Source organism: Epinephelus moara, chromosome 20 (assembly GCF_006386435.1).
Source record: "Epinephelus moara isolate mb chromosome 20, YSFRI_EMoa_1.0, whole genome shotgun sequence".
Classification (NCBI taxonomy): domain Eukaryota; kingdom Metazoa; phylum Chordata; class Actinopteri; order Perciformes; family Serranidae; genus Epinephelus; species Epinephelus moara.
In genome coordinates, this window is record NC_065525.1 from 30,851,666 (window position 1) to 30,865,777 (window position 14,112).

General features: G+C 44.9%; 1 protein-coding gene across 1 annotated transcript in view; it reads right to left on the reverse strand.

The window, feature by feature from the left end:
- Positions 1 to 11,054, reverse strand: part of LOC126408154 (filamin-C-like) — a 31,258-nt gene extending 20,204 nt beyond the window's left edge. Inside the window, exons 1-11 of the mRNA XM_050073550.1 lie at positions 10,215 to 11,054; positions 7,276 to 7,524; positions 5,586 to 5,683; positions 4,342 to 4,492; positions 3,534 to 3,652; positions 3,333 to 3,410; positions 1,972 to 2,134; positions 1,613 to 1,813; positions 560 to 697; positions 245 to 371; positions 19 to 155 (exon numbers count right to left, since the gene is read on the reverse strand). Coding sequence (XP_049929507.1) covers positions 19 to 155; positions 245 to 371; positions 560 to 697; positions 1,613 to 1,813; positions 1,972 to 2,134; positions 3,333 to 3,410; positions 3,534 to 3,652; positions 4,342 to 4,492; positions 5,586 to 5,683; positions 7,276 to 7,524; positions 10,215 to 10,590 — 1,837 coding nt within the window. The 5' untranslated portion in view covers positions 10,591 to 11,054. The remainder of the gene's footprint in view (positions 1 to 18; positions 156 to 244; positions 372 to 559; positions 698 to 1,612; positions 1,814 to 1,971; positions 2,135 to 3,332; positions 3,411 to 3,533; positions 3,653 to 4,341; positions 4,493 to 5,585; positions 5,684 to 7,275; positions 7,525 to 10,214) is intronic.
- Between the last annotated feature and the right edge of the window lie 3,058 nt (positions 11,055 to 14,112).

Below are 14,112 nucleotides of genomic sequence, written 5' to 3' on the forward strand. Positions count from 1 at the left end.
AAGTTGCACCTGACCCACCTAGAGTTCCAACTTCAGTGCCGATGGCCTCTACAACAAAGTCAGCAGATTTTCCCACCATGCCAGTCTTCAGTCCAGGACCCCAGGCCCTCACCTTCTGAAAACCTGCCTCTGCACCCACCTCCACTTCGAAAGGGCTGCAGCACACAGAATAACACAATATTACCAAGTGTAAATGTGAATGTGCATTCTTGATGAATAGCCACAGGCAGCAATAGGACCCTACCTGCGTGGGATGGGCTGGCCTCCCCAGGTGATGCTGACTGTGTATTTGCCAGGCTTAAGGGGGTAATATTCACATTCATACACACCGTCTCCTGCATCTCGTACTTTCACTTTCTCCTCTGCACCAGCTGAGGATGAAAACCACATTCAATAAGGATTCTTCAATATGGAAACGAGGAGGCATTTTTATGCATTTTGTTTATCATATGCATGTGTGAATGCTACCCTTCAGACACAAACCCAAACAAAGTGAATAATGCTAAAAATGTAGGAGGAGTGAGGAGTGATGCAGAGAAGAGAGAGCTGTCTGACTCACTTGGTCCTTTGACTGAGACGCTCAGCGATCCACTGCCAGCTCCCTTGGTGAAAACTTTGAAGTCTGCAACCTCCTTTACTCTCACGCCTTTAGGCTGAAGGCCTCTGCCTGTAGCTCTGCAGGCATTTGGGTTCATTGCTGAAAGGAATAACAACAAGTGTGAGCAAGAGAAAGAAATATTTAGCAAAGCAAATGGCAACCAAGAGTAGCCAGCAGTTGACAGCAGTGTTAGTAGCAAAGACATTCAAATATCCGATTCAAGTGGGATCCCTTAAAGCTTGACTGACAGAACCTGCAAATGAGAATGATGCTTTTTTTGCAGCACATATAACACAAAGTGCAGAATGCTGAATGGGATATTGACACATTTGAGAGCATCGGGGGAGCATCTGACAACATTTCAGTCAGTCACTCCGAAATGTTGACTGCAGGCTTAAACCGAATGCTGGCTGATGCAAATTTAGATGTGGTAAAAACAAACATGTCAACAGCACAAGCAAAGATATTTAACAGAGAAGAACAAAGTAGGCAGAAATGCAAAGTGGGACAATCTGTAAACTATTTGCACAACATTGCATCTCATCTCTCTTTGAACATAACGAAACCATCAAGCTGCAGGCCGCAAGAAGGCGGAGCGGGTGCCCAAGCACGGCACTGATCCGTGGCACCCTAATCTCAGAAAGCACAGAGTAGCATCTGCAAGACGCGGCTTAGGGAAATGTTTGGGGGGGGATTTGGCTGAGCAATGGGCACAGGCTCCTCCCAGCAAACCATACTAACTTCGGCGGCCAGGTTTTATGGGGGGTACCCCCTTCGCTCCAGGAGGGGTACGCACTGACTGAGGGACTATCTGCAGTGGAGGCCCCTTGGGAGGAGCAACGGGTGGAGCTAGAAATGACAGATAGGAAGGGTTATGGCCTACACTGGGTGGCTGTTCCAAGGGAAAATAAAGATGACTGATAGACTGTGATGGATAGATCACCCTGACACTAACAGCATGATAAGAAATCTGATTTGTCTGACAGTAATTTACAACACAGACAGATGGCTCACCCTCTGCAATGTTGACAGTGAAAGGACTCTTGGGGATCTCCTGGCCTGCGAACAATACGTGGATGGTGTGAGGCCCTTCTTGCATGGGACGATAGGTGCAACGGAAAACACTGTCGCCCTTATTCTCCAGGATGAGCTCCACTGTGTCCTTTTTGCCCTGAGGATCGACGATTACCACACTGACGTCGCCATTGCCAGCACCTGAGTGTGACAGGAAAATGATCAGTTATCACAGATCATAGTAGACGCTGTAGCTTTAGTCTCATTTAAAAATACTGCAAGCCTTTTATCAGATCACACTCCAGCTGTCTGCATGTGTACATGTCAGTATGTAAAGTGGTTGAATTATTCATACTAACCAGCTGTGTAGATGTCAAAGTAGGTGGGTTTGTTAGCTATGTTGCCAGTAGCATCAAGACCAGGTCCCCTGGCGTGGACTTTGCTGGGGTCGCCCATGTCCTTTGCTACGTTCACTGTGTAGGGGCTCTTGTCAATGTCCTGACCAGCAAACAGCACTTTAACCTACAGTAAGAAGAAAAAAGACAAAGTTAAGACACTTTAAACAGAGTGGCTGTGCTGTGTGATATATGGAGAAGAGGTGGGGGAAAAGTCGAGTCTTAAATGCATCGCAATCGTCTCTCAAAAGATTATGTCTCTATGCAGAAAAGTCAATAACCTGAAATTTAAAAACCCAAGTCTCAACATTTCTTTTGGCTGATCAATCCAAACTCCCACCCCCCTTAGTTACTGTTGCTATATCGGACAAGCTTGACAAAAAGAAACCTAGCGTGGCCAGTTCCGTTTAGCCAGGTATGTATTAGAGTTTCTAACCCTCTTTGTCGCTTTGACAACAATCAGTGTTTTGACAGAGCAATGAAGCTTCCTAGTAGTTACATGAACACATCATGCATGTGGAGGGCGAGCTGCTGTGCAATGTCTGTGGAAAGCTGTGGTGGACGCTCCAAGCTAATACCGTTTGATTCTTTGGTGAAGTGCAAATAAAAGATGGGAACAGTTTCACTTTTAGCAGTAAAATGCGGCCAGAAAGTACCTACAGCCAATCAGTAAACAGAGTCCTGTGATTCCTGTGACATGTTGACCTCCGTTACAAATAATTTCTGTGATTATTGCAGCACGCCGCACTTTGTGGCTGTGCTCGGGTGTAAGTCTGGTACGTGTGATGTTTAATAGTGACGCTAAGCTAGCTTGCTAGCTGAATGAACCAGACATTTGCGTCTTTGACATCCCTCATGTCTCATGTCATTGGGCCTCATGTGGAAAAGGCTTGCCAGGTCACTACACAGGCGAGCCATGTAATTTATAATGCCACATAGCATATCTAAGTATAACAGGAAAGGGGAAGGTTAACCGAGGTTCCGACAGATACCAAGCTCGCTCAGCTGCCATTTGAGCACAGAGTGAACCCGACTTAAGAAGCTGTAATGTGAATAAAACATGCGCCACTGTGTCATGTTGTAAAATGTGACCCTCTAGTTGACACATCTCCTTTTGTTACTACTATTGTGCTTATAAAAGACAATGGAAGTGAATTCAACTGTTTATTTTAATTGTGGGTCATAACAAATATGCCATGTTCTCAATAATCATTTTCTGATCACATCATAGCCCTTTGAATCATAATCAAATCGTGACGTGCCTGAAGATTTCCACCCCTAAAATGGACCACATGTACATGGGACAAAATGCAGCTTGGCCTTACCTTGTGAACACCCTCAACTTTAGGAATATAGGTGACAGTGTAGGTTCTGTTCTTGTCCTTGTTGGGTTTAACCTTAGCCTGGAGAAATAAGACGACAAAGACAGAGAGGGTTAGATCAAAGATCAGCTGCACTTATCATAACTTAGCAGGATTATCTGAGTTGGCAAGCAGGCTGCGTGCTAAGATCCGCATATCACTCACCTCCTCCTTGTGTCCCTCAGGATCCTCCACATAGACCAGGACCTCACCGCTGCCGGCTTCCAGGGTTTCCACAGTGAACACAGCAGGGTGCAGAACCTTGTTGCCATGAGGCTCGATGCCTGTAATGTACAGAGACACAGGGTTTGGTGATGTATTTTGCCACACAGCTAAACACCAACAACAAAGTATTAAAAAGTTTCCTGAGAGTAAAACCTAATATTTACTTAGAATCCGGAGTGGTGCTGCTAGAAAAGCAATTACAAAGAAATGGCTTAAACCAGACTCCCAATCTAATTGGTATGATATCATTTATGAAATGGTTTTAATTGAAAGAATTACCTTCTCCATAAGGCTTCAGAATACTAAATTTGAGGAAATTTGGAGGAAAAGGGGAGCTATATTTCCCCCAAATGCCCTTCTTTGGCCTAAATTTGTTTATTCAATTTTCATTAATGTTCTCATTATTTTTTATCTAAAATAGAAAACACCCAATGATCTATTTTTGTGTGCTATGATTGCATTGTAAAAAGCTGAGAAGATGGATAACTCTGTGGGGAGATGAGTGTGTGCACCGCTGCTGGTAAGTGATACCAAATAAAGGAAAAAAATGTCAAACTAAAAAAAAAAAAGTTTCCTCAGACTAGGATGTTTGTTCTGTTCCTGAGGTATCTGTGTGGTTCTGCTGTCTAACATCACCGCTTTGTTATGCAGGACTGAGGAGGCTCACTAAATCAATTATACATTCATACTGCACATATGAACTGTGGTGAACTGTGCAGGCGCTCGTGGCGACTGCTGGGCTACCCACCAGGTCCGTAGGCTTTGGCCTTGTTTGGGAAAAGCTGTTTGGGCCTGAGAGGAGCTCCGGGCTTCAGCTTTGCTTTGGGGAATTGGGACAGGTAGGTCATCACTGAATGCTCATCCACATCTGGGTCCACGATCTCCTCAGGAGCGATCACCTACAGCACGGACAGACAACCAAGAGTTTTTATGCAACATCCTGCAACAACCACGACCATAAAAATAGACAATATCCTAATTTGTGTTTAAACTGGCAGTGTCATCATTTGTAAGACGGGTATGGTTGACTCTATTTTACAACTTTCCCTTATTAAGAATAGTGCAATGGGATTTAACAAGGATTAAACTTATTTATTCCCTCCTCCCTGACTCCTCTCTCCCCTCCAGCACTTGTTTGCCTGTCTATCACGCCGTGGCACAAAGCCATGCTCCATGCTGGTTATATTTAACCCCAGGACAGGGTTAAGGATTGTTGCCCTCAATAAGCCAGCCGGGGGGATTTATCCTGAGCCAGACCTTTCCCACATCTCCTTAACACCACCACACTGTACTGCAGCCCCCCAGGCCTGCGGAGCCATGACATACACCCCCCGGCTATCTCACCAATGCTAAGCCTCATGGAGAACAGCTAACCCCGTGCCTTTCTACAAACAAGCAAACAACCTGCATAGAGCACATTACAATACGAAGACTCAGGGTCTCACAAACGGGGACTGGAAACATTGCACTCTGGCTCCGTTCACATTGTTATTCTGATGAGCACAGGCATATTTACACCTCTGTTTCAGGGGCCGGCTCGTAAGGTGTTCAGAAATCTCACACCTCCCCAAATTCACGAATCTACTAAATAAAACTCCTACAAACTCACTAACTGAGAGCTACAACAAAGTAAATGGAAATATTAGAAGTGAGATGGGTAATAAATATTTCATGACAGCCTCCAGCATGATCTCCCTGGAAAAAAACACTGGGCTCCGAATCACATGCAGTACTGCTTTTACTTTCAGTTGTGTTGCCTCACAAGTGTGTGTGCATGTGGTGAGGCATGTTTTTCATTTGCAAATGTGTGTCGGTGCTTGTTTTGAGCACAGCTTGGAGAAGATTGGTGCTGGTCTATCCACTGAGTATAAAGTATTTCGCCAACCATATTCTTATCCTGTTGTACTGCCCTGTGAGATCAACCCTTCCCACCTGAGCTGAGCCAAAGCAAACAAAAAACACTTTGTGACTGACTTCTGTCATGCATCTTACCTGAGGCACACCCAGCCAGTCGTCAGCCTGTTGCATGGCTTCTTTGGCATTCTGCACGGGCTGGTTTGGGTCCCACTCTGCCCAGTCAGGACACAAACCTAGCAGAATGTAAACAGGACGATTAGGCACGTCTGCACAGACGAATGCAGTCAGTGTTACGCTGCTGTTGCAATAACAAAGCCTCTTGGGCTGTCAGTACTATCTGTCTAACACCTCCAACTACAACATCGCATGACCTTACCCCTGTTCTGCTCCTGTGGGTCCACTGTGTGTGACAATTAGGTCTCTTTTGAATGTTCAAACGCTCCAGACGCTCTGGCACTTTTCATGTGGCTAAAGCTAAAGCGTCCTCGGTGCTGCTAATGCCTAAATTGGATTAGTGTTGGTGATGGAGTGGACACTAACTCAAAGGCCCATACAGGCACACCATAGAATACTATTATCCAATTAATATAGCTCACAGTATTAACGGGGTTGAGTTTAAATGCATCTGCATCAGGGAGGAGAGTGCTTTGACAGCACAGAAAAAAAACTTAGTCGAGCTGTCAGTGGGGAGGCACCAGGGTGGGACCACCATGTTACTATGGGAAATCAGAGCTCTTCAAAGCAATGTCAGCTCTGGAGTAAAACCACAGACATGTAGTTTATAATGCAACATCAGTGTAACACCAACAGAGGCAGATGTATGCTTTAGTTTTATAAGAAAATACTGGATATACTAACAGAGATTGCAGCTAACTGGCTGTCAGATAGAGATTAACACTGGTTTGTTCCTGTTCTGGCCAATTAACTTGTTTTGCAGATTCGTCTGTGAATTAAAAGCAGAGCTTCTGTGTTTCAGAACAGAGCGAGTTTCGTCAGTAACCCTGCTGTTTGGTATTAGCTGATGAAACAACAGAACCTTGTATGGTCAGCGCTGCAGCACAGTGTTTGAAAGATGTGTCTCCGCAGATCAATGGCTCGTGTAAACATGGCGCTCTACACTCCTCTTGCTACTCCTCCACCTTTCGCTCTGTGAAACACAGTTAGAAGAGGACTCTCTAATGTTCAGTGTTGGAAGTGAAAGCCTGAACTGGCAGTGACTCAAACTGTGGCCTTGTGGTCCCTGGATCTGTGGCTCAGGCACCTCCCTGTGACAGATAACTCTGCATTTTGATGCGGAGCCAAGCATCCCCCTTGACAGAAGAGGAGGAATGGTGCCCAAATTTGGGGGTGTTGTGTAGCAGCGGGGCTATAAACGCTAAAGCCAGGCTTGGGCCTCAGGGCCCGAAACAGTGAGAGTGAAAGCTTCAGTCATTGTGGGACAGCTGGCAGGGACGTCCCCCGGCCATCAGCAGCCCCTCTTCAACCCCCTGACACTACCTGCCCCCCAGAGACAGATTACACTGGTTGACATCTGAATCTCGATGTGTGTGTGTGTGTGTGTGTGTGTGTGTGTGTGTGTGCTGCAGAAATGTGTGACAGATATACAGCCGTCATTTCTAGATGAGGAGCAAAGGAGACAAAATCTCTTGAGAAGGTGATACTGTTTCAGACACACTGACTGACACATGCCTGACCCGAACCTCCATAGCAACCGAGGAAAACCGTGATATACAAGAAGCCTTTTAACAGGCGCAGCACGTAATCTGACTCAGCACTTACTCCACCCTGCCTGCAGGCTCGTCTGCCGCCGCTACACACTTCTTACCAGGGGCACAGTTGTCGACCAGAGCTCCCAGCGCTTTGCCATCTCGCCAGTCACGGTTGAAGTTGTTGATGGGCAGCTGGGGCACCTTGTTCTGAATCCAGCCCAACAGCCGCTGTTTGGGGGTCAGCTTCTTTGTCTCCTCGTCATCCTCGTCATCCCACATGGGCATGGAGATAGAGTAGTGCAGGATGAGAGTCCAGATAAGACCCAGGATCAGCTTTAGATTCCCATCAACAATGGCTTTGCTATCTGCAGTTGGACGGCAGAGACAAAAGTTTTCATGAGGATTTATAACTTGCAGAAAGTTTACAAATGCACCATGTCTGACAGTATTTGGTGGTTTACTAGTTAACTGCATCCTCCAGCTCTATTTTCATTGCTAAGTGTTTATGGGCCCTTCTGGGAAGATTTGTGCAATCTACTAGTAAATTGGTTTACATAGTGTGTATTGTTATCACTGATTAAAGCACCCCAAAGCTGAACCATGAGAAATTAAGATCTATACATAAGTGCATCATATCAGAACAGTATTTCTGCAGTGTTGTGCAGAGTTGACCAGAAATATAAACAATGATGATTGACTGCTGAGGAGACAAGAATCTAATGCTCCTCGCTGCTTTCCCCCCCGAGCCCCTTTCTCTCAGACAGCTGTCTGGCTGAGGACCCCTGACAATCTGTCATCCAGTCACAATGGCACTCTGAAGACAGTGACAGCTGAGGATATGTGGAAGTGGATCCCTCTCTGCATAAACACCACTTGGATTTCAATTACGTCCAAAACTTGTAGCACCAGAGTGTGATAAATCACATAGGTGGAGATTAGATTTCATTGACAGCGAGCACGCAGCTCATTTCCGCAAGTCCTCTGAGGAAAAGTTTGTCAAATAAGCCATTTCAAATCCACCTTAATTTAGAAATTCAGCCATTTAAGCCAAAAAACCTCAGAGGAGCGCTTCACTTTAATGTTTCATCGACTAATCTTGTGCGATACACTCAGCTTAATTCAGTAAGGCTTTAATAATGCAGGGACTTTGATGCCAGTTGTTTATCACGAGACTCTTTTACTGAGACTATTTATCTTTTCACAGATGAGTGCCTCCTATCAGAGGGTAATGTTTGATGTGACACCGTGTGACTGGCACAGGCAGGTGGCACGCTGTGGCACAGTGTGTTTTTGATCCTGCCGTGTCCGGATTTAAGGGCAACTGTGTGCTCAAAGAGACATCCATCAAACGGTATCTAGTTACACACTGTGACACATGTGTGACTAAGCCTGTGGGGATTTTTTTAGTGTCTCTGGGTCACTGTAATGAGGCTGAGACATTATCTTAAGAGGGCTGCATTGACCCACTAGAGCCGAATGTGGGGAGAGGGTACTAGGAAACAAAATGCCAGGGCTTCTATTATCACGCCCTGTTTCTGTCAAAACAGTCTGACCTGCTGTGTGTCTGCACAGCTGGGACAACGCTGCCAGACACACACTCGCATATTAAGTCCGAGACACATTTTTCCCCGGACAAACTTTAAAGGTGATATCTGTCGTGGTGACCTTTGGCCTCCTGTAATCACCAGGAGCCCTGAGATTTGAGCTTGACCCTGAGGCACACGCTCAAACCGAAACATTCAGTGTATATCCAGGTGGACACGCTGTGGCCTTCACAGCCGGCCGGCCAAAGCCTCAGCCATGCCGGGAATTTCACTCAAGTGTGTGGCAGCATCATTAGTCACCAAAGCAGAAAAAATACTCTGTCAAACTTTTAATAACTTTTCTTCTGTATGAATTGTAGGGTTGTCTGCGGGTGTATAATTAAGCCATAACTCCTCATCTTACAGTATCTGTTCTTTTCATATTGGCATAGCTGTAGATTTCAGGGGGGGACATGTCACGCTCAATATTTAGACGGTGCATTTGTTGCCCCGCACCCCAATTAAACCATGACAGTAGCAGAGGACTTTGATTTTGATGAAGTTTAAGACATTTATGCCATAAATAACTGCCAAAAAGGCACAAATTGTTGCGTTTAAATTAGTGTTTCATGCTCCAAATTGTCTTGTGGACGACCCCCAAACCCCAAATGTTGAAATGAGACTACACCCCTGCATACAGGCAACTAGTTTCTCCCCAGTTTTTCAATATTTCTAAGAGCTGGCACTCTCTGGTGGTCTGAAGTCCGCTTCTGGTGACAACAATTTATTGTTACTTCAGCTATCTGTACCACAGTCTGATCCCTAAATCCCTCCGGACTTAATCCTCACCTCACAGGAGTTGCTGATGGCTCCGCGCAGCAATTGGCTGTCAGCGCAGAGCCCCAGTGAGTCGTTCTGACCCCTGACCTGACAGAGATGAGAGTGTGTGTGTGCCTGTTTGTGTACAGATGAGTGTGTGTGTGTGTGTGTGTGTGTGTGTGTGTGTGTGACTGCTGTCCACATGTATAAATCGTGTCATTCTCATTAGCACAGCTGTAGTGAATTTCCAGCCCTGTAGTTCACCACATTGCTGCAGTGGGGAATAAGCTAAAGCATACTATGGAGCCACCAGTCCTTGGCCCTGATACAAGTGAATGACCTCAGTGGCACCTCTGCAGTAACTTTCCAATAAGCTGTTGACCCCCTGCTCAATGTGGCTTTCCAGAGGCCTGTGAAACCCACGTCTCGCTGCTGACACCTGGGCTGATAACGTACCAAGAGAGCAGCTACAGAATATGTGTGTGTGTGTGTGTGTGTGTGTGTCTGTGAAGGTATGACAGATTTAAAAATATCAAAGGCGAAATGTTGCTGTCATGGTTCAGATTTACATATCAAAGCACTGCATCTTATTAAAATCAGGGTGTCACTGTCACCTATCACACAAGTCACCCTTTTTATAACTTGTTCCTGCCTAAAAATAGCTTGGTAACTTTTTATGTTTGCATCCAAGCAGCCATTACAGTCTAACTCACCTATGGAGACCAGTTTGATGTGCTCTCTGTCCAGGAACTCCAGTGCCACAGACACATTCTCCAGTTTCATCTGACGGAAGTTGGGTCTGGTGTGGTGCTTTCTGTACATTTTCTTCTGGCTCAAAACCTCCAGGAGCGAAATGAGCTTGAGCCCGTCAGTAAATTCCCTCTGCAGGTCGGTGATGGTCTTGTTGACGCACTTGAGGTGCTCGTTGCACCACCTGGTGAAGGTGTTCTGCTGGATCTTCTTCCATGGCGCGTCCTCGGCCAGGTCCTTCTCCGTGGCTGGCATCTCGTCGTCCTCCTCTTCCCCAAAGTCGGTGGCCTGGTAGTACTGCGGGGGCAGCTGGTCTTCACCGTAGTTATTGCTCATCATGGTAACTTTTTCCGTGTCCACTTTTATACCTCGGTGACACTTGGGTGTTGAATTGTGCGCTCGGCAGCGCAGAAAACTTTAGCGGCTCGGTGGCAACGCGCGCTCTCGCGGAGGAAAGTTCAAACTTGGGGGAGTTTAAAAAGCAGCCTGGAGATTTTTCGGATGCACTTGCGAAGAAACCACTTATGTCAGGGCAGTGATGGATTAAATGATCCGGTTTACAACGTGCAAAGGCAGCTGGTCGTCCGCTTTTTTTAATTGGCACCCTCTTGACAAGTCGTTCCTCTCTCTGTGTGAAGGATGTCGCTTTTGGAGAAATGGTGGTGGCAGGTGAGCTGAGCTGAGCTGGAGCAGCACTGTTAGAGTTGACTCTGGTTAACTTGACTGTTAGGACAAGAGGACAGAGTTTGGTATATAAAGGAGCCAGGGCCACGTCACTCAGCCTCTGTGATCATAGTCTATTTGCTAATCCATAAGGATAACGGGAGTCGGGGTCGGTTTACGGGGAGCTTGGGACAGTGATTGGTCAGACCCCAGGCAGTTACGGCATGCTCCTTATTTTTAGGCGCTCCTATTTGGGCGGCTGGGGGCTGGGGCTTAGCGATTGTTGAATGTGTGTCATGCTCAGGATCCTAGTGACTGAACAATTGTGCTAAGAAAAGAAAGTGAGAAGTGAAGCAAGGCCCTCTGTCTCAATATATGATGTCTTTTTACTGGAAAAAGTTGAGGTTTTGCACATTAAATCCAACACAGGGGCCTTGGAGAGAAACATTTAAAGGATGAGGTCACTCTGATGAAGATGAAGCAACTGCATTACGTGTGTTTTACAGCTATCTGCCACCCCTGGGTGAAATGCATTTCTGTGTAGACAACCAAAGGTCAAGACAAGCTCAGGGAGGTTAAAGGGATGTTTTGCTGGTTTTTTTTTACCAGGTTTGTATTATAATTTTATGGGTAGTATATGTAGGCTACATTAACATTAGTTAACTTCCCTCCATTTTACCAGCGCCCCAGATCTCCCTGCTCATCTCTCAGCTCAGATCTCCTGGATCCAGCAGATGAGACGTCCGCCACCACCGACACAAAGGTTATAGAAGATTTAGAGGAGGATAGAGAGAGAGACCATCTTTTCTTTCTCTCAAATGCAGCCCAAACTCTGATCAAAGGGTAACACTAGGCAGTTCATTCATTTTCCATAACGGCTTATCCTGTTGGGGGTCGCAGGAGCCTATGTCAGCCGCCACCAGATGAGAGGGGGGGGTACACCCTGGACAGGTCACCAGACTGACGCACAGAGACAGACAACATTCACGCTCACATTCACACCTACAGACAATTTAGAGTCACCAGTTAACCTGCATGTCTTTGGACTGTGGGAGGAAGCTGGAGTAGCCTACTTGGAGAAAACCCACGCTGACACAGAGAGAACATGCAAACTCTGCACAGAGGGGCTCCCCCACCCTGTGTTTGAACAGGAACCGACAATGCCAACCACTACACCACGTGCCACCCCCCGCGATCCCCAAAACTAGGCAGTGCTGATCAAATATAAACTAAGCCTCTGTTTCTACTTTGCCCTTTTCTTGTCTAAAACATCTTCTGAAATATATTTTAGTCTGGCTGTATTACGAGAAGTAGTGCACAAGAGGCAGGCGCCATACTGTTTCCTTTATTGTAAAAAACATAGGCTGAAAAAAACTGATAAAACGATTAAACTAAGCAGCGCTGATCTAATATAAAGCAAGACTATTATTGCATTGACTGTTCTCCTGAAATGTTTACAGAAAATCAGCTTACCATCAACTGTGACACAAGATTGTTTTTTTTGTTACCAGCCGGCCACCATATTATTTCCCGTTGAAAACCTTAAACAAATTCATTTACAGAAATTCAAACATATGTAACTTGAGCGTTCAATGTGTGGTGGTTAGGTCGCTCTTATTGAGAGTACACAGCAGGATGGAGACAGATATTCTCTTAAGCAGCACTTTATTATTCTCCACACTTCAGCAGCCTCACACTTCCTGGTTACACTTCATCGTTAGGGGTCACATGTCACTTAATTAACCAATGAGATGCTAGAAGGGTTTAGACTGAGGTAAATGTGTGTGAGAAGATCCAGCAAATTATCGAACCATTTTAAACAATGCTGCTGTGAATATTTTAACATGTAGATATGTAAATAAGAATTGGGAACACAAATGTGTTAATAATTAACTGCACAAACACTGTAAATGTATTTTAGACAATTACTTAAACACATGAATTAACTTAACTTGTAAACCTTACACATACAGAGTGCCCCAGGAATGAGTTAGCATTTTACCACTCATGGTTCCCTTGTCTCAAAGTCAATGTGCCTTTTAAATGAGTGTTTGGTTAGATGATGGGGTTAACACAAGCTTAAGACACTTTTACATTTTGTTCTGTGACAGTAAATACCTCACTTGAGAACTTTGAAGCTTCTAAGTGTCTTTAAAAAGGCAGTTGCTAACAAGTCGCTAAATGAGAATACAGAACGTCATCATGCTGCCAAACACGGCTTCATAGTCTCGTTATAGTGGTGACATTAGGTATTGTATTGGTCCTTTATAACCTAACGTTAGCTTATCACTTACTCACAGTTGTAGGTTTTCTCTGTCTTGAGCAGAAGCAAATGTCACAGCCATTATATTTTTTCTGGTCATGTAGCAAAAATTTCTATCACAGAAATACTTCTTTAATGGAAAGATACTTGATATGAAATAAAACCAGTTTATTTTATACCAATGTTTCTGCACCATCAAGCAAAACCATAGAAATTAAATACATGCTGGGAAATATGTTCAGTTAGGTCACCAACAAGAGCTGAGAGTTATTTCCTTTCAACTCACTAAATTCGGAAAATTAATAGGCCAATTTAGACTTATAAATGTCTGCTGAAGCCACATAATAGTCTTTTGTTTTTCACTAAACAAAAAGGACAAACTGACTTCTGGAAATTGACTTAAAACAAATTAGTGTCGTCTCCAACTGTGTCAACATGACAGCGTACATTGATCGCAGATGAGGCCGCATACAGAAATACACATAGACAGTTGAGACAGCATGTGCGCAGTAAGATTGATCATCCATACTGAAAATGAGTCATTTCCAATAAATATTGTGTTTGCCGTAGGTTCAGGGGGCTGTCATGGTGTTGTGACTCAGCACTCAGTGACATGGCAGTGACACCAGATGCCAGCGCCATCCTTGATGAAGTAGTGGGAGGTAAGAATAACTGTGACACATGCAGAAGGCATTCTTAGGATACTCGGCCTGGACACAGCCAGGGGTCCCCGTGTTGATCTCCCACCATGTGACAAGACACTCTAAAGATTATTTTAGTTTGTTCTTCAACCTCTTTAGCTGTTTTATACTGGCTTGAATCATGTGCCAGAATATTCTACAATAAATATAAAAACAGCGAATTAAACTTTTATATTGGTGTTTGTAAATCGTGTGTTGTAAGACAGAATTCAATAATACCATGTATCATCTCGC